This window comes from Acipenser ruthenus, chromosome 6 (genome assembly GCF_902713425.1).
Source record: "Acipenser ruthenus chromosome 6, fAciRut3.2 maternal haplotype, whole genome shotgun sequence".
In the NCBI taxonomy this organism is placed as follows: domain Eukaryota; kingdom Metazoa; phylum Chordata; class Actinopteri; order Acipenseriformes; family Acipenseridae; genus Acipenser; species Acipenser ruthenus.
The window spans coordinates 32,653,265-32,676,880 of NC_081194.1; the positions used below are offsets into that span (position 1 = coordinate 32,653,265).

General features: G+C 37.3%; 1 protein-coding gene across 2 annotated transcripts in view; it reads left to right on the forward strand.

The window, feature by feature from the left end:
- The first annotated feature begins 7,040 nt into the window (after positions 1-7,040).
- Positions 7,041-23,616, forward strand: part of coq8aa (coenzyme Q8A, genome duplicate a) — a 70,591-nt gene continuing 54,015 nt past the window's right edge. The window contains exons 1-2 of one of the 2 annotated variants that reach the window (XM_034018380.3): positions 7,041-7,191; positions 21,450-21,644. In XM_034018380.3, coding sequence (XP_033874271.1) covers positions 21,468-21,644 — 177 coding nt within the window. In that variant the 5' untranslated portion in view covers positions 7,041-7,191; positions 21,450-21,467. Of the gene's footprint in view, positions 7,192-7,219; positions 7,239-21,449; positions 21,645-23,616 lie in introns of those variants that run through there. The other variant, XM_059025344.1, reaches the window with a different exon arrangement.

Genomic DNA, 23,616 nt, shown 5'->3' on the forward strand with positions numbered 1-23,616 from the left:
CCACTTCAACATTTAGATGACCAAAACCAACATCAAGAGAATGAAAGGAACAACATCCAGGACCCTATAAACAGTGCTGGCCAGGCAGCAAAAAGAAGGGAGGTCATGATTGTTGTGGACTCCATATTGAAAAACACAGTAAGTTCAGTTTGCAGTTTGGACCCCCTTACTACAACAGTGTGCTGCCTTCCAGGAGCCTCTGTCAAGCACATCACTGAGAAAGTGGACAGGCTCCTAGAACAAACAGGAGATGACCCGGTAGTAGTCGTCCACATCGGTACAAACAAATTTGGAAGAGACAGGCCAAGATCCCTGCAAAACAAATTCAGAGAGCTAGGAAGGAAATTAAAAGACAAGACCAAAACAGTGGTATTTTCTGGGATACTGCTGGCACCTTGCAAAGGACCATATGGACAGCAGGAAATATAAAATCAAAATGCATGGCTGAAATCGTGGTGCACACAGGAAGGCTTCACCTTTCTTGAACATTGGAGCACATTCTACAAAGACTATCTATATAGGTGGGACGGACTGCATTTAAACTTGGAGAAAGGATCCTTGAGGCGGCCCAGAAGCATTTAAACTACAAAGGAAGGGGGAAAAAAACAAAAAAACAGAAGGGAGACCACATCAAAACAATGGCAAAGCTCAGGTAAGACAACTATTAAATGTATTTATCTTAATGCTAGAAGTCTCAGAAACAAAATGTTAGAACTTGAAGCTACTGCACTAACAAGTAACTACGATGTGATAGATGTTACAGAAACTTGGTTGTCTGAGAGTGATGGAGATGAATATAATATTAGTGGGTACACACTGTACAGGCAGGACAGAAGAGGCAGAGGGGTAGCACTATACATAAGAAATAGTCTTGAAGCCCAGGTGTTAAATCTGGACAAAGAAAACAATGCAGAATCAATATGGGTCAGAATAATGGACAAAAATTCAAAGGGCATAATAATAGGAGCATGCTATAGACTGCCAAATTCAGATGCAGAGCAAAATAATCTATTATACAATAACATTAGAAATGTGTGTAGAAAAGGAGAAGCCATACTAATGGGGGATTTCAACTTTCCCCATATAAAATGGGAAAACCCGGTGGGGAGCACGACGGACGAAATTGAAATGGTGGAAATGAAAAATGACTGCTTCCTAACGCAATTTGTCAAGGCATCGACTAGAGGGGAGGCATGCCTTGATTTAGTCTTTTCAAATAACGAAGACAGAATAACTAAAACAGAGGTCAGAGAGCCATTGGCAAACTCAGACCACAACATGGTCTCATTTGAAGTGTTTTTTAAAACCCCAAAAGTAATGACTAAAGCTAAGGTTTACAATTTTAGAAAAGCAAACTATGAAGGTATGAAACAGAGACTAAAAGAAGTATATTGGAGTAAAATAGAGAAAACATCCACAGGAAAAGGATGGATGTTTTTTAAAAATGTAGTACTAGAGGCGCAAAATAATTACATCCCAAAAGTAGACAAATCTAAATCTAAAATAAAATGGCCAAAATGGTTTAATAGAGCAATTAAAAAAAAAATATTGAGCGAAAAAAGGCACTTTTCAGAGTGTTTAAAAGGGACCACAAACAAAGTAACAGAAAGAGTACTTGGAACTGCAAACACGTCAAAAAGGAAGTTAGAAAGGCCAAGAGAGAGATAGAAATCAATATTGCTAAGGGGGCTAAAACCAATTCCAAAATGTTTTTCCAATATTATAACAGCAAGAGAACATTCAAAGAGGATGTTAAATGTCAAAGAGACACAAATGGCAAAATCATAGACAAAGAAAAAAAAATAACAAATATATTAAATGATTACTTTTCACAGGTTTTTACAAAGGAGGACACGGACAACATGCCCCCACATGTCGACCTGTTCCTATCCAGTTTTAAATAACTTTAGCACAACAGAGGCAGAAGTGTTAAAGGGACTAGGAGCTCTTAAAATAAACAAATCTCCTGGGCTGGATGAGATCCTCCCAATTGAACTCAAAGAAATGAGAGAAGTTATTTACAAACCACTAACCAAGATCATGCAACAGTCTCATGACACAGGGGTTGTACCGACAGACTGGAAAATTGCAAAAGTAATACCGATCCACAAAAAGGGAGACAAAACCGAACCAGGTAACTACAGACCAATAAGCCTGACTTCTATTATATGTAAACTTATGGAAACTATAATAAAATCTAAAATGGAAAATTACCTATATGGTAACAATATCCTGGGAGACAGTCAGCATGGTTTTAGGAAAGGGAGATTGTGTCTAACTAACCTGCTTGACTTTTTTGAGGATGCAATATTGATAATGGATAATTGCAAAGCATACAACATGGTTTATTTAGATTTCCAGAAAGCTTTTGAAAAAGTCCTGCATAAAAGATTAATTCTCAAACTGAACACAGTAGGGATTCAAGGAAATGCATGCACATGGATTAGGGAGTGGTTAACAGGTAGAAAACAGAAAGTACTGATTAGAGGAGAAACCTCAAAATGGAGCGAGGTAACCAGTGGTGTACTACAGGGATCAGTATTAGGTCCTCTGCTATTCCTAATCTACATTAATGATTTAGATTCTGGTATAGTAAGCAAACTTGTTAAATTTGCAGACGACACAAAAATAGGAGGAGTGGCAAACACTGTTGCAGCAGCAAAGGTCATTCAAAATGATCTAGACAGCATTCAGAACTGGGCAGACACATGGCAAATGACATTTCATAGAGAAAAGTGTAAAGTATTGCATGCAGGCAATAAAAATGTGCATTATAAATATCATATTGGAGATACTGAAATTGAAGAAGGGAACTATGAAAAAGACCTAGGAGTTTATGTTGACTCAGAAATGTCTTCATCTGGACAATGTGGGGAAGCTATAAAAAAGGCCAACAAGATGCTCGGATATATTGTGAGAAGTGTTGAATTTAAATCCAGGGAAGTAATGTTAAAACTTTACAATGCATTAGTAAGACCTCACCTGGAATATTTTGTTCAGTTCTGGTCACCTCGTTACAAAAAGGATATTGCTGCTCTAGAAAAAGTGCAAAGAAGAGCAATCAGAATTATCCTGGGTTTAAAAGGCATGTCGTATGCAGACAGGCTAAAAGAACTGAATCTATTCAGTCTTGAACAAAGAAGACTACGCAGTGATCTGATTCAAACATTCAAAATCCTAAAAGGTATAGACAATGTCGACCTAGGGGATTTTGTTTGACCTGAAAAAAGAAACAAGGACCAGGGGTCACAAATGGAGATTAGATAAAGGGGCATTCAGAACAGAAAATAGGAGGCATTTTTTTACACAGAGAATTGCGAGGGTCTGGAATCAACTCCCCAGTAATGTTGTTGAAGCTGACACCCTGGGATCCTTCAAGAAGCTGCTTGATTAGATTCTGGGATCAAAAGCTACTAATATCCAAACGAGCAAGATGGGCTGAACGACCTCCTCTCGTTTGTAAACTTTCTTATGTTCTTCTTATTTTCTTATGAGAAGAGGAGAGGACCCAAGACTGACCCTTGGGGGACTCCTGTTGACAGAGGGCAAGGTGTGGAGATTGCTCCACGCCAGGTTACCTGGTAAGTGCGGTTGGAGTGGTAGGAGGAGAACCAGGCCAGAGCAGTGCCAGAGATTTCCAGGTCAGCGAGAGAGGATAGTAGAATAGAGTGATCGACAGTGTCAAAGGCAGCAGAGAGGTTGAGGAGAATTAGGACAGAGGAGAGAGAGGCAGCTCCGGCAGAGTTTAGTGAGTTAGTGACAGACAGGAGGGCTGTTTCAGTGGAGTGAGCAGAGCGGAAGCCAGATTGGAGAGGGTCGAGCAGAGAGTTGTTGGACAGGAAAGCAGAGAGCTGGCGGTGTACAGCCTGCTCGAGGGTTTTGGAGAGGAAGGGTAGGAGGGAGACAGGACGGTAGCTCTGGAGGGAGGTGGGGTCGAGGGTAGGTTTTTTGAGGAGGGGAGTGATAGAGGCTTTTTTGAAGGCAGAGGGAAGAGGGAAAGATACCAGAAAGTAGAGAGGTGTTGAGAAGGGAAGAGATGAAGAGAAGAAGAGCAGGAGCAGCAGCTTGAAAGAGGTGAGTGGGGAGGGGGTCCAGGGCACACGTGATGGGTTTGTGACCCTGGAGCAAGGAGGAGAGGTCAGAGTCTGAGAGGGGAGAGAAGGTGAAGAAGGAGGGTGAGTTAGTAGGGGATGCAGTGGGTGTAGGGGTTGGAGGGGGTGGGGGGAGGGAAAGGTGTTAAAGAGTTTTCGGATATCTAAGATTTTAGAAGAGAAGAAAGAGGCAAAGTCATCAGAGGAGATAGAGGAGGGAGGAGGAGGGGGGAGGGTTAAGGAGGGAGGAGAAGGTAGAGAATAGTTTACGTGGGTTGTTAGTGGAGGCTTGGATTATAGATTGGAAATAAGAACATTTAGCAGTTGAGAGAGTAGAGAAGGAGAGGAGAGAGTGGTAGAGGTCTAGGGCAGCAGGGAGTTTGGTTCTCTTCCATTTCTTTTCAGCAGATCGCAGTGTATAGCAATAAAACAAAAAGCCACAAAAACGAAAACGTAAGAAACGCTGTATGCTAACTTTTTTAGGCACATGTGCGCCTAAGTTATAAAAAAAAAAAAAAATAGACGCGCACTGAAAAATTTAGGGGCACACACACAAAATAATAATAATAATAATTTTTTTGCTCAAATGTATTGTTGACTATCTACAGATCTTTTTTTCCTTCCTTTCTTACATAACACTTGTGCAGTTCAATACTTTTGTATCAACAAAATAAAAAAGGGACAACCTTTTTTGTTTTTATCTGCCTGGTAGCATACAATTTTACATACAATTACCCATTTATACAGTTGGGTTTTTACTGGAGCAATCTAGTTAAAAGTACCTTGCCCAACGGTACAGCAGCAGTGTCCCCTACCAGGGATTGAACCCACGACCTTCTGGTCAAGAGTCCAGAGCCCTAACCACTAATCCACACTGCTGCTTTTTATGTTTCTCAGAATGTACTGCTTGCCTGTATGGTAGCGGGATGGTCTGCATCGCGCCACTGCGTGTCTATGAAGCACATATATAATATATGTTTGAACTTCTGGCTCCCTGTTAAAAATGCAGTCTTGCCTGCCATCAGTTCCCCTGCATCCTGATAAAACGTGCAAAACGTGGATCTTTTTAACATTGTCAAACTTAAGCCAGGGGAAATCTTTTAGCCACTGTTGGTTGAACTTATTTTACAACTGTGAACACGCTGTAACTAACTTGAAGTTCCCTGTTCGCTTTCATCTTCAGGAATACCTGCATTGCTCATTTTTTGTAAAGAGGCCGACATATATGATTTCGTTATTTTCCTCATCTGGTTTTGACAAACTGTCCGGAAACTAGTAACCATCGCACTAATAAATCAGTGAAATTGGCAGGGTATGGGATTTGTAGTTTTTAATGGGTGATTAACAGTGGGCACTGGACACCAATAAACTACATTCCCAGGGTACATTACGATTGAGCTATGAGTTTAGACCCGACTGTGATTTTTTTCTTTTCTTTTGTTATATACTTTTCAGCTTAAAAAATAAATCACGTTTATTGTTTATAGTCAACCTTTAGGAATTTATAGTCGCATACGTGTGCCTAAATTAAAATGTACGTTCGCACAAGCATTTTGTTAGTGTCATATGCACGACACAGGCTCTGCCCATCGGCCGAAACAAAAACTGTTGTATGCTTATATGCTAGTGCTTGTTCTGATTTGTCCCGAGATCCACGGAAAATGTTTTGCGATTCACGTATTTGCCACCGCTGAACTAGAGCATACTGGGTGCAGATCAATGCTCTGTTTCCAAGCGCAAAATCAGTTTTAAGAGTAGTGTGCATGGCTCCCATTTCTGTCAAGTTCTGAATTGCTCTCTGTGTGGTCTCTGATGACAGCTGCATTTGCCCAGTGGGTAGTGGGTCAATAGGAAAGTGATTTTAATTTTTTCGTTACCGCATTTTTAATGTTTGTTCTATTTGTTTTTATTATATATATATATATATATATATATATATATATATATATATATATATATATATATATATATACTTTATTGTGTTGTTTTGTAGAATGAATCACTGCATGCTACCTAACTTAACAATGTTTATTGGTTTTGTTTAAAAGAGACACCACAAAAAAATACAAAAAAACAACAACATACAATTGAACTTTTTTCCCCCTTCTATTGTTTGCCATACATAAAATAATAGTTCTTGCACCCGAGGTGCGCAAGCTACAACTGTGCATGTCGAAATTTTGGGATGGACTGGGATTACTAAATGATTACCAATTTTTGTCTTTTTTTGTAAAGCTCAAATGACGATGTATATTCAATAAAGTTCTCAATTGTATATTGTTTACTTTTTCTGGTGGAGTGTTTTAAACAAAACAAAACAAACACTGTTAAGGTAGGTAGCATGTAGTGATTCATTCTACAAAACAACACAATAAAGTATTAACTAAGCACTGGTAATATCTCCAAGAATCGCGTTACATTTTTTTTTTGACGTTTAAAATGGTACAGGTCATAATTGGTGGTGATATACAATAAATAGTTTTCACACGATCCACTCATTTCAATATATCTACGTAGTAAATGTTAAAGTCTTGAAGGGCGACTACAACAAATCCCATCCTGGTTTTTGGTGGAGGGGGGCGGGGTGTGTTGTAAATCGGGCACAATAAATAGCACAACCTTCCCACGCCCTTGCTAGGTAGGTAGATAATAATAATGAACAAACAAACAAACAAAGCAATCTTCCTTAAAGTTTTGGGGCGTACAAGTTACAAATCCCTCCCTCTCACTTACACAAAACTTCTCCATCGAGAGTCAGAAATACAATCCAAGGAGAGTTCATTCTACGTTTCGTTAAAAATGTGTTCGCTGGATAACACAAAAGTATAGGCTTGTCAGAAAGACGTCCATTTGAGCAGGGCAAGTTCTTTCCGAATGGATGGGCAAACAAGCCAATTAAAACACGAGCACTTTCTGCTAACTCTCCATAATAGAACAGTGTCATTGTTGCTCATCCAATGAAAAGTAAGACGGGGTGGGGCTAAGGTTATGTAGCAATCTGGTGCTGGAGTTGGTAAACAGCATTGACCTCGTGGTACAAGCCAGACCGAGAAGAAGCAAACGGGAAAAGGTTTTGCAGAGAATTCTGCATATCGTGGTGGTAAGCTAATGCATTTCCCCTGAAATGTGGAAGTAATTGAAATACAAGTATGACATTGTATATACCAATATATGTTTAAATGTAGTATTTTCTACAAATGTAATCAATTTAAACTTAAAATTATGCAAAATAATATTTTGCTTCTGCGTTTGGCAGGTAACAATATTACTACACAGACACTAGTTAAGTCATTCGTTAGTGGTAAAATGCGGTGGCATGTAATGTACATGTCCGACATTTGCAATGAACATTTTTAGACGAAAGACAAAAATGGAAGGTTTTCCTGTGAATACTGTTTTGTTGTGCTGTGCTGTGTTGTTGGCCTCCATGTGGAACACGATGGAGGAGGCGTGGTGCTACTTCAACTTTCCTTACTGTGTCCACGCACAGGGAAACTTAGAAATGCATTTAACCTATTTAAATGTCTGTAAGGTTATTGTCTGTGTCCATTTGTCAGTTTTGTATACAGAATGGCCTTTATTTAGTTTTCAGTTAAAGTGTAAATATTTAAAAACAAAAAAACACATTAAATTGTTAAAAACAACGTAATTCGAGGGCTTCCATTTATCTTGTTTTTAGGCATTTCTATTGAGAATTACTTTAGTCTTAATTTGGTTAACTTTCCTGTAGTCCAGTAGTTACATTAAATTTCAATGATTATCTGTTACATTTGTATTTTATTTTTAGGCTACCCATGTCATTGATCGGTATAATTGTTGCAGTATCAGTGTGTTTATATCAACAGCTGTTAAGTTCTCAGATATTTATGGCAGAGTGCAGTATAATACCAGCTGTTTTACCACACATTACACATGGGGTACATAGGGTAACCACAGGTGAAATGCAATTTGTTAACGTGCCAGGGTTAAATGTTAAGCTTGGACTGAAAATATTGTTCTGTAATTGGACAAAGCCACTTTGCTGACTCACTGACACAGTATGTCCTGATTTAGAGCTGCAGCCACTTGCTGGCCCCTTGACTGCTTGCAGATTGACAGTGACATTATGCCAGCTGTCTCTAGAAGGTGAGCTCAAGGTCTGGGCTGTGGAACAAATAAGCATGTCTTGTGTTACTGGGTTCAGGCTGTGTTCGAAGTACAAGCTTGTCACACACTTTAATTAAAATTAATTCATTAAAAAATATATTTTTATAGGATATTATTATGTAGGCAAGATCGTTGGGTTTTTTTAAGCACATTTTCTTAGTTTTAAATATGAATGAAAGATCTTATAAAGGGGCAGGATAAACAGATTTCAGTGCTATAAACTAAGAAAAACTTGGCATTCAACACCTGAAGTTAATGGGTGACCAGTCTATCTAACAATATCTTTCTGTTACTTAATACACAGTAATAAACCTGCAGATTACAAGGTATGAATGTAGTCTCACTTGCAGACAGACCTACACAGTCAGGAATATACTACACTGTAGAATAAACATGTGCCGATAACTTCCTGGAAAGGCACACTTACAGAATGCAGATGTCTAAAAATAAGGTAGATGATTGGAAACTTACGTTTTAACATTGCTTTTAAAATTCTAGCTAGTATTTGTTAATCACAAATAGAACACATTCCCAAATGTTACACCCTAAAAATGAAACAGATATGAAAGTAAACAGAATCAAGATTGTGGTAATTGATTTGCAAAGAAGGGATGATAAAAACACCCTGTTACTGGTGGAAACAGAAAGTGGGTGGTTTCTTAGTGATACTGATTGGTTGTTTGTTTGACTCTTGCCCTAGGAGATATAAAATATTCAATGGTACAGTAGGTGTTTGGACTGTGCAGTTGTCTTGGGTTGTCTTAACTTTGTAAATGTTTTGATGTGAAAAATGATACACAGTTATTATTAAATTTCCACAGCATGGCAACGGGATCAGTATTACCAATTTGTTAATATCTTAATGTAATTATGTCTTGGCAGTAATAACATATCATGGAAGATTAGAAACCATGAAACCAAGAAAATGCTGTTCAATTAAAAAAAAAAAAAAAACTTGGCAGGTACAGAATAGTTTTCGAAGAAAACCTGTGCTTTTGCCATTTTGTTGTGTATGAACAGGACACCATTTCTAAAAGGAGAAATGTTGTTAACTCTAGCAAAAATCTAACATATTGTACAGTGACATCCTCGGGGCCAAGGAATACAGTATAAAATGATTTTGACAATCATAACATGCCAGGGTCTTAAGGCAAGTTGATAAAATGGTGCCATTTTCCAATAGTACCTGAAAATGCACTTAAACGTTGGTGCTAAAATGTCAAGGGTATACTATCAGGCTTGTTTATTCTTATAAATGCAGTTGTTAAATGGGTAATCTGGAGCAGCTTGTGACTAGTTGGACTGTTGATAAGCTGAACAAATCTACATATTGTCCAGGGTTACCAGGGGTGTGGAATTCACATCACTCGATGCCTGGGACAACAAGATTTGTCTGAGGGAGAACAAGTTTTGTCGTTATACTTTGCCGTTGGACAGATAGGGTTTTTTTAGTTAGGTTTTTTTCTCTCGCTACTTTCATTCTGTTTGTTGCTAGAAAAACACTGGGTAGATTACTAGAAAACCACCTAACTTTCTGAAAATTGAATTACGGAAGTCTAGCACATACACACCAATAATTTGAAAAATGCATACCTCTAAACCTCAAACCAAAATGACCTACTCAATTACATAGTTCACAAACCCTCAGCAGGGTTAGAAACTCACACTCGCCCAAATTAAATCTCATGAGGACTAGTTGATGTCTGTCTCAGTAGTCCTCTGGGCGAGTACTTAAAAAAAAAAAAAAAAAAAAAAAAAAATGTACAGATATACTCTCACATTCAGTCTTGTGTTAAAAATGTAGGAAAAGTCAGTTTTCTAACGATGTGTAGCAGTGATGAATAAGCATTAATAATGCTTACAAAACAGTCACTCCGAACTGAAATCTCCCCTGCAATGCCAACCCCATTTTAATGACGTTTTATGTTTGTGTTCTCCCTCTGTGTGGGATGCAAAGTTTTTATTGGGCTTTTGGTTTCACTGAAACACGTTGCACCTTTTGAAGTAAGTGTAAAGTCATTTAAAAAAAAAAAAAATGTAGATTTATACTGGGTTGCGACCCCCCCCACCACCACCACAAAAGAAGAAAAAAAAAAGACTGAAGATGTGATTAGCAAAGGGGGCTAGTTGTACTAACGAGATGAAAAAATAGGCCATGTTTTACTAAACATTTTAAAACTAATAAATAAACAATTACCACAATGAACATTGTCGTAATATGTTGCTTAAAACATAATAATGCAATATGTTCATAATAAAGTTCTTACTAGGGATGGGAATTTTAAATGTGTAAATGTATTAACTCTAAAGAAGTGGTAAAATGTTTAAGAATATGGTAGACGTATGACTGGTCACGTGACATATGTCACCAAACACATATTTTTTTGTGCATTCATTTATCATCAGTAGTCCGTTGCGTATCAGACTGCTCTCGTGCCACATTAAGGGCGGATAATATAAAAAGGAAGGGGTTTGGCAGTTGCCTCCAAGTAGCTTTTCTAATTGGTGCAACAGAAAGATTGACACTGGGGTGGGTTTTATTCTCGGTCGATCTGGCGCTTCATTGGTGCACTGTGTGTGTTTATGTAGTTGGCATGTTATGGTATCAGTTCCATGGCGGGGTTAAATAATATTAATGACCAGCGTTTTTTTCTGAGTTGGTTCTATATTTAAAATGGCAACTCTAAACAATGGAAGTATTTTGAGGAACCGGATGAGAAAACCGTGGTATGTAAATAATTATGCCAAACAAAATTACCATGCCAGCGCATGCGAATCGTGAATGCAGCAGTTTTGAAATCGATGTAAGATTATCCCAATACTGTGCCGACCCATGAAACAATAACAGCGAGGCTGGAAAAACTTAAAGAAAATCGTGCTGTAGCTGTACATACAAAACTTTAAAAAGGAGAAAAAGTTGCAATTACCAGACTCGTGGACCCCATTCCCCAATCTTCCCATAGGTGGAAGGCTTTTTTCACTTAAAATTGTTCTGTAAGCTTTTGGACTGAATGTTTGTTTAGTACAGTTTTTAATTGTATGTTGGAACTACTGCACTGAAGTAAAGGACAACTGAGACACACTTCAAACAGGTAGGCCAGGCATCTCTTTTTATAATTGAATGTGAAGTTGTGTGGAAACGTGAATTTGAATACTTTACATTATTTAGTAATACTTGACCCTATACAATTAACTGTGCAAGAAGGCAGACATTATATTAATTACTTAATATATTAAATGATTTGTGTTAATTTGGCATTTAAAATAGGACTTGTGGCAAATTTTGGGAGGTTTATAAAAGAAGAAAGTAAAGTTCTGCCTCTGGATAATACGAGCTGGAGGGGGAGGGGTAGACAGTGCTCAGTTTTCAAAATTAAAATTATGTGTTGGCGTATATTTTGTGTGTTTCAAACATATTCTACCATAGCTCTTCTCTTACACTGTCTTGTTCAATAGGCATTCAGTGTATATTTTACTGAAGCACAACATACACGGCAGCGGCGCCATATAGAGTTTATTGGGCAGGGAGAGCACTACTTCTGTACCGTGTAGAGTATTTAACTGTTTTGCTCCTATTAATACTGTAATACTTCAATTTGGCGCCTCAGCGTTTATTTTAAATCGATCAAAATTACTGCCGCCATTAACCGAGGGTGGCGATTATACGAGGGCGGCCTTTATTAATAATACTATGCTTTACAAACGCTGCAATATTTTATTGAATGATTTAAGGCATTTTAGAAACAACGCCATGAGAGGCTCCAATCTGCAGCACTATACTCTTGTGTGTTTTTGTGGCTTGAATATAGTACATTTGCTGACAGTTAACGAGAGCCTATTAGGTGGGAGTTGGGAGGTCAGGGGAGTACTGTACCAGCGAATCAGGAGTGCGTATTGGTTGCTATGGGGCGGGACAAGAAGAGGAGAGAGAACTGTAGTTGAGTGTGATGCAGTTGTTTTTCTTAACGAAAAATATTACCTCTGAATATCGGTTTGATGTCTGTCAGAACTAATATATATCCTATTTGGTTATTTTTTTTCTCACTGTAATTTACCTGCTTGTTTGTAATTTCTCTGTAAGAGAAACCAAAACTAAATCTTCTCATAGATAGTAAGCAAGTTTTTTTTAAATTTTTTTATATAATTGTACAGGACTGAGTAAAATTCCAATTCAATAAAAAACAAAACGACTAAACCCTCTACAAGAAGATATCTTCAGCCAGCTTTCGGATAGAGCTTAGAGTGACGGGCAAAGATCTAAGTTCCTCCTGAGTTTTAGTTTCCACCATCCAAGCTGACGACAAGGTAAACAGACAGCCCTTGTTTTATCCTCTGCTGTGTTGGCACTGAACTCTGCTGGGAAAAAAAGGACATGGAGGACTGCTGTGCTGTAAGTAGTTCATCTTGAGTTGTCTGTCGGGACTGTACTATAAAATAACATTTGCTTACTAAGGTGGGTGTACATTAGTTTGTATTACATGCTGGATTGAGGTTGCAGTCTCTTCGGGATGTCGTACATAGGCAGAGTTGCACGTTTCTTTCTTTATTTTTTGAGCAGGGGTAGAAAAAAATACCTTATGTTTCTTTATTGAGAGTGATGTTTATTCGAGGTCAGTGTCTATTAAAAAGATGATATCTGAGTGAGGCGTTAATTCTAGTACGCCGTTAATTCGAAGTAATACGGTATATGGAGATAGATGTGCATGTGTATATATCCCATACAAATAAGCAAAGAATACAATAGCAGTAAGAAACCCTTGAGAGATAAATAATGAAAAAGTATGAATATAGCGTGCCTGATCTAGAATAATGAGTAAGAGAGGTGAAGGGAACCTGTATCAACGCTGTGCTAAGGTGTCAGCGTTTTACAATTAGATGTACTAATTGGAACAGTTCTTATTTTTTGATCAGAAATCAAGTAGATAAACCCCCGCACTAACTCGGGAGAGACGAGGACAAACACTTGTGTCCTTCGAAACGTGTGCTGTCAGCCATCTGCTTTTTTTCGCACTGCAAGCTGGCCATGATGCCACTACAGAACTACAGCGTCGGAGGACCACGCAGTTCTGAGTTGCACACAGGCAGGCCTGGAGGTGCTCGGCCAGCCACAGGGTTTGCTGATGCGCGGTGAGCCAAGATTCCCCAGCCGACTTAAACCCTCCCTGCCTGGGCAGCTCTTGGCCAATTGTGTGCTGTCCCCTGGGAACTCCAGGCCACGGTTGACCGTGACATAGCCTGGATTTGAATTGGCAACCTCCAAGCTATAGGGTGCATCCTGCACTCCACACATGCCTTTACTGGATGCGCCACAGAAGCCCCCTTAATACTTTATTTTTTTATGTTTAAGTCAGTAAGTTGTGTGAAGTTTGTGTATAATTTTATAAGTGAAGTGATGTTTTTTCATTTCATAGTTCCCCACTCAAACAGTATTACTGTGCATTTCTTAATATAGCTAAAGTTAGAGATGGAACCCATTATACATTCATCGCTACGACTCGCGAGTTAAAGTTATGTAACTACTGTAGAATGATAAACTGTGGTTCTGTTGAGTGTATGGGGAAACCTACGGCAGGGGGCGTGGTAGGATTGAGGCGGGGGGGAGGGGGGGGGGGAGGGTAGATAATAGTGACCCCTCGCTTTTAAATATAGCACTACACCCCTTGTTGCTATGTATAAAGATTTGGTAGTGGATTTTAATACAACAACTTTTGTTTAAGTAATATGCATTATACAAATCAAAAGATCGAATTTTGCATGCAAGTGACATTTAATGTGTGATTTATAGCAGTGGTTTCCAAACTTTTGATTGTTGCGTACCCCCTTCCATACCTATCAACTGTCTGAGTACCCTTACCATACAGGTTTATACTTTTAATGTTATTAATATATGCTTTAGTAATACACAACAATACAGGGCTTGAAATTAACTTTTCCATGCACTAGCCACTAACGACGATGACAAAACATAATGCAAAAACAAGCAACATTTATGAGTAGTCTCAACAGGGTCTGAAACAATCTGCCTCATGAGTGAAGTTATAGCTTCTGAGATGTGTAGGACATCTGTCCTCTCCATAGACTGCATGCGCACACACTGCACAGTCACCAGCCCTTTCTGGCAGAGTCATACATATACTAGCTCCTCTTCTATGACAGTGCTATCGGTTGAACCTTCTGACATCACTGACAGGAACTTTGCACCTTTTATTTTCTCTTGCAGCTGCCCTCTTTCTACCTCAGCAATGTGGTGCATAAATACTCTTGCTTGTTTGTCATTCCTAGATTTAGCCAGTTCTGTTCATCAACCCTATATTATTAAAAATAATTTAAATAATTAAAAAAAAAAAATCCTATTTTCTATTGTCACACTTTCTGACTGATTATCTGCTAAGCATTAACAGATAAATTCACCAAATTTAGCAAATAAATTAACCAAAATTCATCTTAAATACCAAATATGAGTTTACTTTATTTAACATGGTTGCATTATAGTTTACTAGCAATCATTTGAATCCCTTTTTCTTAGTTTGTAGCACGCAAAATATTATTATTGGTAGTATTATTATTGTTATTGTTGCAGAAAATATTGGACGTGCTATACTATATTTAAAACAAAATCTTGTAATAATAATAATAACATTGTGCTGGACCTGGGGCACTTCGTAATATACAAAGTGTTTAAAACACCAGTCACTGCATTAAAATTAAAACTTCACCAGTTACACTTTCAGTGAGGTTATCCAGCAAAATATTTTCCACACATATTTAAATTGATACCCATGCGTTCTCCTTTTTCATCTGATCTTTATAATCAGCTCTATCGACTGCATATACGCAGGGATAAACACTGAGCAGCTTCTCGACAAACAACCGGTCATCCATTTTGGCGTTGTAATAACTATAGCGAGGAGGTCAAAGTTCAGTTGATTTGAACTGTCAGCGACTGCAGTTTGAGCAGGACGATTGCCGGTAGAAAGTATAAACTGCACGGTGACACGACAGCGATGATCGCAGGTCACCTTGCTCTTCAACGACCATCGAGCGATGGAATATGATCCGGCCTGAACACTTTGAATGCCACATTGTTTTCCTGTAGAATGTCATCTTTTACCAACATTCTTGAATATCTTAAAAAAAAAAAAAAAAAGTGATGCAGCAAAAGTATAAAAGGATAATATGTTCCCTACTTTACAGGCTATGAAATGGTTGGTTGTAAAGGTATGCATTTTATTATTTGATTGGAAAATCTGTACAATATAGGTAAATGTGAAATAATTTCCTAATAAATTATTTTTATACAGTACTTTATACACCGTATGTCTTTTAATTCACAAAACATTAGAAACAAAACATCAACAATAAGTATTTAAACAATGCAAGTTGTTCAGATGAATATATAGGGAAACCATAGATGCATATTTAAAAGTAAAAAAATAATATTTTTTACATGTATAATTTAGTTAACTATATACAATACATTCAATAAATACAATAATGTTTTCACTGTACAACCCAAAAACTAAATGTAGAGACCCCTATTATAATATAATTTATACTTCATTCAGTACAAATAAAAAAAATCATTAATAAAAGTACTAGTTTATCTAACAATGACACATTTGAGTCATTAATTGGTCTTACATTTTTTGTTTTCAACACAACAAGTTCCATATACTGGAAAAATGGGACGTTACAGTCTGGACAGTATGAGTAGCCTATGTCAGTAGCCTAATATTCATTCACAAGTTTAATAATCATTTTCTGCAGTTACCCAAAAAAATGTACAACATGGGAACAGTGATTCAAATGCTTGCTAAACTTTATTATTATTATTATTTATTATTATTTATTTTTTTTGTTATAAAATAGATTAAAATAGATTTTAGTAAATTACAGATTGGAAAGGTTCTAACAAAGTGTCGCTATAAAGAATAAGAATGCTGTACCTAAAAAGATATGTAAATACAGTATATGCGTGTGAGCCATACAGATATAATGCAACAATACACGAAAACCCTAGTTTGTTTATGTCCTCATTTGGTAGATCTGATTACACTTGTATACAATACAGTTGTTTATTTATTTATTTTTTTGCGGTTCCCCCCCCCCTCTCCTACCTCGCTAGCTAAACTGTCCTGAGGATCACAACTTTCGGGCTCACTATCTTGGTCGGCAAATAGAAGACCAACAGCCTGTAGTAAAAATTTATTTTTTTGCCATTCTAAAAATAAACAAGAGGAGTAAACATAAATAGACAGCACTGCCAGGACAATTTTATTTTCTTTAGTGAAAATAATTTTCAGCATTTTCACCAACTTTTTTTGAACTGTTTTTGCTGTTCTGTGGTATCATTTTTATTTGTAAAAAGTAATCATGGAGAGAAAGACAGTACAGCCCAAGACGTCTTTGAGGGGGTTTGTTTCGAACCTGTGTGTTTCCCCCGGCACTCAATCTGTGACAAACTGCCTGCTATGCCCTTCACACACAGACACTGAAAACTTACTAAAAGTTATTTTCTTGATCGGTTATCCAGCAAAATATTTTCCACACATATTTAAATAATATTTGACTTTATTGTAAATCAATCAGGAAAAAAACATGTAAACATTACTTCAACTAATTTAGCAGTAAGAATTTTTTTTTTAGCAGTAAGCATTTACAAGTTCTCATTAACAGCAATGTACATCTAAAAAGAATGACATACAATAATATTTATACTATCTTATTAACAGAAGCTGTTTATAAAAATAATTTTAGATTTAATGAAGTAAATATCAGAAACTAAACTCAATTCTTAAACGAGCGAGAGATGCTGACGTACTGTACAGAAAACTAGTCCTATCACCTCACAACGCAAGCACCGCCTCCTCGGTTTTGTTTGGTTGTCAGCAACATCACTTTCATATGTGATTTGCTAAGAAAAAACTTGAATGACAGCTTATATTAAATAATAGACCAATCGAAAGCAGAAGTTGTGGTGCTTATTGTGGTGACATAATTTTTTCAACTTGTTGTTTTAGCCAAGGGCTTCTGTTTATTAAAGGTACAGCGGTCTGTCGCAAATTCGCACCGCTGGCATTCGAAGTGATAAGTGTACAAAAACGTTCCCGCCACTGTGGCGTATGAGTGTGAAATTTACTCGCCACAGACCAAATTAACCCGTGTTTGTCAGGTAGGCGGGTGTTCATTTCGAACCCTGCAATGTAATACATACACAGTGCTGGTGCTAGGATTTACCGGGCCCTGTTTCAAAACCGTGACTCCCCCACCAAAAAAAAAAAAAAGATTAAAACACGCAGCACAGCTCCAGCACAATCTAAAGAAACCCTTTTGAAAATAAATACATCGGCAGCAAAATTTAAATCAGTTAAAACACTTTTGTAATTTCCCAACAAAACATATGCTATGTTATTTAAAACGTTATTTTAAGATGACTGTGAACAAGACAGTAATCAATCAAGTAGCAGTATATCCCAAAAATTTATTAAATCAATTGTATAACAAGATTAATCCATGATTAACTCGTTTTAGTTATTATTGAAACATTTTAATAGCTTCAAATTAGTCACAAAAACATATTAGTCATAGACATCAATTGGATTTCTAAATGAATGTTATCAAGTACAAAAGTTCATATGGAAACGTTTCTATAAAAACAAAACACATGTGCATGTCAAAACCTAGCCCGCAGTACAAATGCATTCGTTACAACTCATAAGCGAAAAAAAATCATCCTATGAACAAACTTAACAAATATCCCAAAAGCATGTATTTTTTTTAATACAGAATTTTGACCATTTGTTAATAATATTCAATGTTGATGGAATTTTGTGAGGCAGGCGGACTCCAACACATGCAGCTTGTTGGATGTGGAACATAAACAGATTGTAGCCTTTTGGATGATTTTGGGATGCTGTTTGCGCATTGTTTAGACAAAAAGTTCCAAGCAGTAGTTACAGCATATGTAATGAACTATAGCATTAATTTTATGGGTCAAATATATAAAAACATCTCGCTATACAGTACAGACCATCGTAAATCAAGGCTATGTTTATTGTATTTTGCCAGTACTGCATGTACAGTTGTAATTTATCTGTAATACAGTGAATTAGCAGTACAGTTATGGCCAAATGTTTTGCATCTCCCTATATAATTACAAAAAAAAATGGATGCAAAAGTCGTGGCCATAGCTATACCATCTCTCGTAGCAAAAAATAGGTAAAAACTTAATAGGTGATTTCAAGTGTTTTCAAGCAAGGACGTTTAATGTGACTGTAAACATTAAACTATTTCATATATAAAATGTAACGCCCGTTATTTTCCACTGGATCTATTCCTGTATATATTACTGAGGGGTGTCTTGTATTTCTAACTCGAACAGAGGCTGAGATACCTCATGCTGCCCCGGGAAGTGTGGCGGGGCTGTCCACAATTTTTTTTCACCAGAGTACATCTTTTTTCACGACAATGAAAGAACCTCATGAAAGAAGATTCTAAATTCCTTTTTGCCAGAGTTTTTATTTTTTTGCCAGAACAGCTGCCTTTTTTGTGAGAACAATTCCTTTTACGTCAGACTAAAAATGAAAAGACAACGTTACAGTCAATCTTATGGAGTCCCAATTATATTCATGGTTTACCAAAGATCAATGATTTTCAGGCTTTTTTTTTTTTTTTAAACTAAAAACAAAATGTCGGCCTCACGAACAAAGATTTTTTTCTGACGAAAGAAGATTAGAATTCCTTTTTCGAGATCAGACATCTAACTGCAAGAGCTGTACTGAGCATGCTCAGAACCAAAATTTCAAATCCCTATAACTCAGGAACAGATTAATATTGTTTCATCAAACCAGAAAAAGGCACAGTTCTGCACCAGTCCCCTTGTACCCTAAAGTTGTCCAACAAAAAAACGTTTTGGAGCTGGAGACTGACTAAAAAAAACAGCAAAAAACACATTTTTACATTTTTTTTCACTATCTGGATCTCGGAATCTACATATCTGAGCAGAACGAAATGGCCCACATCAAGAGATCTAACCAAAGGGACCACACATAAATGGGGTCAAAATTATTAAAGTACAAAAATTGGGGTTTATATACACTGCTGTGCAAAAGTCACGTTGCATTTTTCTACTCTGATACGTTATGAGCATCAACAATTTGCTCAAAGCCTTCAGTAGTGTTTTCTACTATTATAACAACCTTGACTTGCATAAAGAAGGAAAAACATTGAGTGAAATAGCTCGCATCACTCGATTTACATGGTGTGGTATCCGAAGCATAATCAACAAGTACAGAGAAACATCATCTGTAATTGACAAACCCAGGACTGGAAGACCCAAAAACCTGTCTAGCAAGGTTATAATATCCTTATGGAATAGAAAGAAGACACGCGTTGAATTGACAACAGAACTTGCAGAAGGCACAGGTGTCGTTGTCCATCAAATCAACAGTACGAAGGTCAATCTTGAAATCAGGACTTAAAGGATGTGTTGCAGTAAGAATACCTCTCTTAAGAAAGGGGAGCAAGAGTAAAAGGCTAAAATATGCACAAGAACACAGAAATTGGACTATCGAACAATGGTCAAAGGTGCTTTGGACTGTTGATGGAGCGCTGACGAAAGGTCAAAAATCACTAAAGAATCATGCCAAAAGCTCGTTGACAAATATCCTAATTGTTTAAGAGAGGTTATTATTGCTAAAGGTGCTTCAACTAGCTATTAATTTAATTTTCCTTGTCAGGTTATGAATACTTTTGAATTAGCATTTTTTGAGTTTTGCAAAAAAATTGCTGAAATAAATAATTGTAGACATCTGTTTCTTGTAACTTTTTTTCCTCATCCACAAAAGCAAAAATTTTGCTACAAATTATTTATTATATATAATTATTTGTAGACTGTATTGTCATTATAATAACAGGTTTTGCATGCTACTGTATATGTGATTTATAAAAATAGAAAGAATGGGTGTGGGGGAGGGTAACCTTATAGTATGTCTGCTGTGAAAAAAAAAACTGCCTTGTTTTGCAGCACTGAAGCTTGGAGGTTTAATTTTGTATTCTTCCATGCCTGTGATCTGTGGTGAGTGTAATGATGAAACTGCAGTAGAATTGTTGATGCTGAGGGCATGTAGCGGAGTGTTATTTGTCATTTTTTTGTTTTTGTGCACTGCTTGGTTGGATTCATTGATTCTGAGAAGCATCCTGAATTGACCTTGAAATATATTGACATTGAGCAATATGGGTTTTATTAGTTATGTGTACTACAATACATATTGTACAGGTGAACAAACTTCAACCCTATATTTAAAAACAGTATTTTTTTTTTTTTAACATGAGGTGACATGAAGAGCTTCAGACTGCATTTCCTAACAAGTATAGACAGTAACAGCTATCAGGCATTTTATTGCAGGGATTTGCAAGTGACAGTAATAATAGACTGTAAAAATGATTTGTACTGTCTGCTGTCTACATGATTTCTACAGGTGTGTGGGTTTAAATTGCATTTATTTATTTTTCCAACAGAAACAAATATTCAATGTTTGAATCTGCATGTTAAGTACTGTGCCAGTACTGTACTGTAAATGATTGCATGGTTTAAATTGTAACCAAGATGTGCGGTGTTCACCCATTTCTTGTATAATAACTAGGTTTAACCTAAAATCTCTTTGATTTGTAGTATTGTGACAGCTTGTAATCTAGAAGTTGCTTCTTGGAACAGTCCAAGTCAGTATTTTGATACAGAGTTGGCACCCAACATCAGAATAATTCAGATTTGATCCTTGACTGCTGACAGGCAGGGGTTCATGGTAGTTTAAGTAGCAGTGATTATGTGAGTGTTTAATTCCTTAGGCATTGAGCTCTGACAATATATAATATAACAGATAATGGCATTCTCTTGCTAAAGCCTTTATGTTAACATACTACAGTAAATTAAACATACCCGCAAGGGGCGCTTATATAAGTTTGCAAACTAGGTGATGCCACTGCACCACCTTCTGCTAATTATTCATGAAGCTGGCAAGTCTTCATATTTTTAGTGTTATAAAATGTCCTCAGTTTTGTAGAAACTCTGTGGGCAAAACAAAACGTAACAGCATTCATGGCTGACTTCTCATCATGGCCTTTTTGATTGGTTACAAAACTTTACAATTTGTTACAGTGTAAACATTTATGAAACTAAACAGAATATAACATCCCTTGTTAATTTGCGTGCAGGTGTGAAACAAGCCCATCATGGCGACTGACATGATCCTGCTGATGAGAGGGCTTGCCAAGCTCAGCAAGGCTGTCATTGAGACCCAGGCTGGCAACCTGCGCCACATCGCTGGCAGTGGAGAGGCACTGGCCATGACAAGGACCATGCAGGGCAGAGCAGAGGAGGGCCTGAGCATGGCAATGCAGACAATGCAGGTACTGTAAGTTTTAACTTGTTTCTAATGTTCCTGTTTAAAGAAACAAACTAACCCTATCTACGGTATGGAACATACTCTGAAGCAGTTAAAGGGGAAGGGAAACACCGGGACTTTGTGCATTAAAATTATTCATCAAGTGCTAAAGGTAACATTTCCCACTCAAACACCCTTGTATTTATTATATAACACAATACAAATACTTTTAAAACTGCGGCAACCAGAACTTCAGTGTTGATGTGTTCCGCCATATTGAGTTTTCCCTTGACATCACTGGTTGGAGCGCTCAACCGGCGGGTTTGTAAACAAAGATGCCAAATCTCATAGAGCACTGGAAGTGACAGTTCTTTATCAGACTTTGAAGAGCTAGAATCTATTGGTAAAAACGTTCCAGTGCCGTATGAATTTGAGCGAGTGATAGAGCGCCAAATAGGCCCTATTGAAGCTGAAAGAAATGATTCAGATTCCTGGGAATCTGATCCAGATAGTGAGAGATCCGGATCCTGACAGAACAGCACACAATTTCTGGTGCAGCTGCTGTAACTGCACAGTAATGCCGACCCGTGAGGAATGTGTTTGTTGATTTGAAATTCCTCGCATAAATTGTTTGCACTGCTGCTTTTTACACAGACACCTGAGCTGACTCTAATACGACATATCGCCAGAAGGTAGCCTGTGTTTGTATTTGTGTTTCATAATTCTCGTACGTATTATTATTATAATTATTATTATTATTATTATTATTATTATTATAATCCCTCTTCATAGGTATTAACCCTTTGCGGTCCTATGTCGGACCTGGTCTGACATTGCAATTTTCCCTTTCCGGTCCAATGTCGGACCCTGTTCGACATCATCAAAAAGACGCAAAAAACAGGTCTCTAGTCGTTTTTTCTCCGGAAAAAAGCAGAGAAAACCATTCAATGGCCGAGTGAGACCGATAGGAGCCGAGAGAAGCTGAAAAAAAGGGCTTATCTCATGAATACTGATAGACCCGACACCACATAGATAACACGGATATAAACAAACAAGATAGCTGCTTCCGCATCCAGCACTCAAAAAACATCACAGACATTTGCAGAGCTTTTTTTTTTAGATGTTACAGTAATAAAATAATGACTTGGGTCACATTATTGAGGAGTTTGGTGATAAAACGAGTGATCAGGAGATGATTTAATCGGTATGCACTACTATGAAGAGGTATGTGAAAAACACAACAAATAAGGGGTGGGGCGGGGCTGGAGATGCAGTACTGAGTGTCCTGTTGATATGCAGTGCCTTTTAAACCTGTTTTACTGTGAATAAAAAATACTCTTAAACAGCGCATCTACAAAACAAGCTATTTGGTTACGCTAATAGTCGTTACGTTTGGAGAAAGTCTGGTGAGGCGTACAAAGATAAGAACACCATACCTACTGTCAAGCATGGAGGTGGTAATATACTTCTATGGGGGCTGTTTTTCCTCCAATGGCACAGGAAATTTAGATCCAATACATGGTAAACTGGATTCCATAGCATACCAAAAGGCCAATGCCAATCATCTGAAAATCTACTTCAGAATGGTTAAAGAAGAATACAATGAAGATACTGGAATGGCCTAGTCAGTCCCAATCTAAATCTGATTAAGAATCTTTGGTATTAGTTTAAGAAGGCTGTGCACAAGGGAAGTCCTCGGAATTTGAATGAACTAAAAAAATTTCGTGTTGAAGAATAGTAAAAATCTAAGGCTGGGGCAATGCCTAATTTTTCACTATCGATATATCATTCAACAAAAAAGCAGATGCATCGATTTATGAAAGGGTTAAAAAAAAAACTTGCAGTAGTACATCTGTATAATTACTGTGTAACACTGCTAGTAACACTTTCAAAACTATTATGCATATTAAATTGATTATATCTGTTTATTATTATTTATTTCTTAGCAGACACCCTTATCCAGGGTGACTTACAGTCGTAAACAAAAATACATTTCA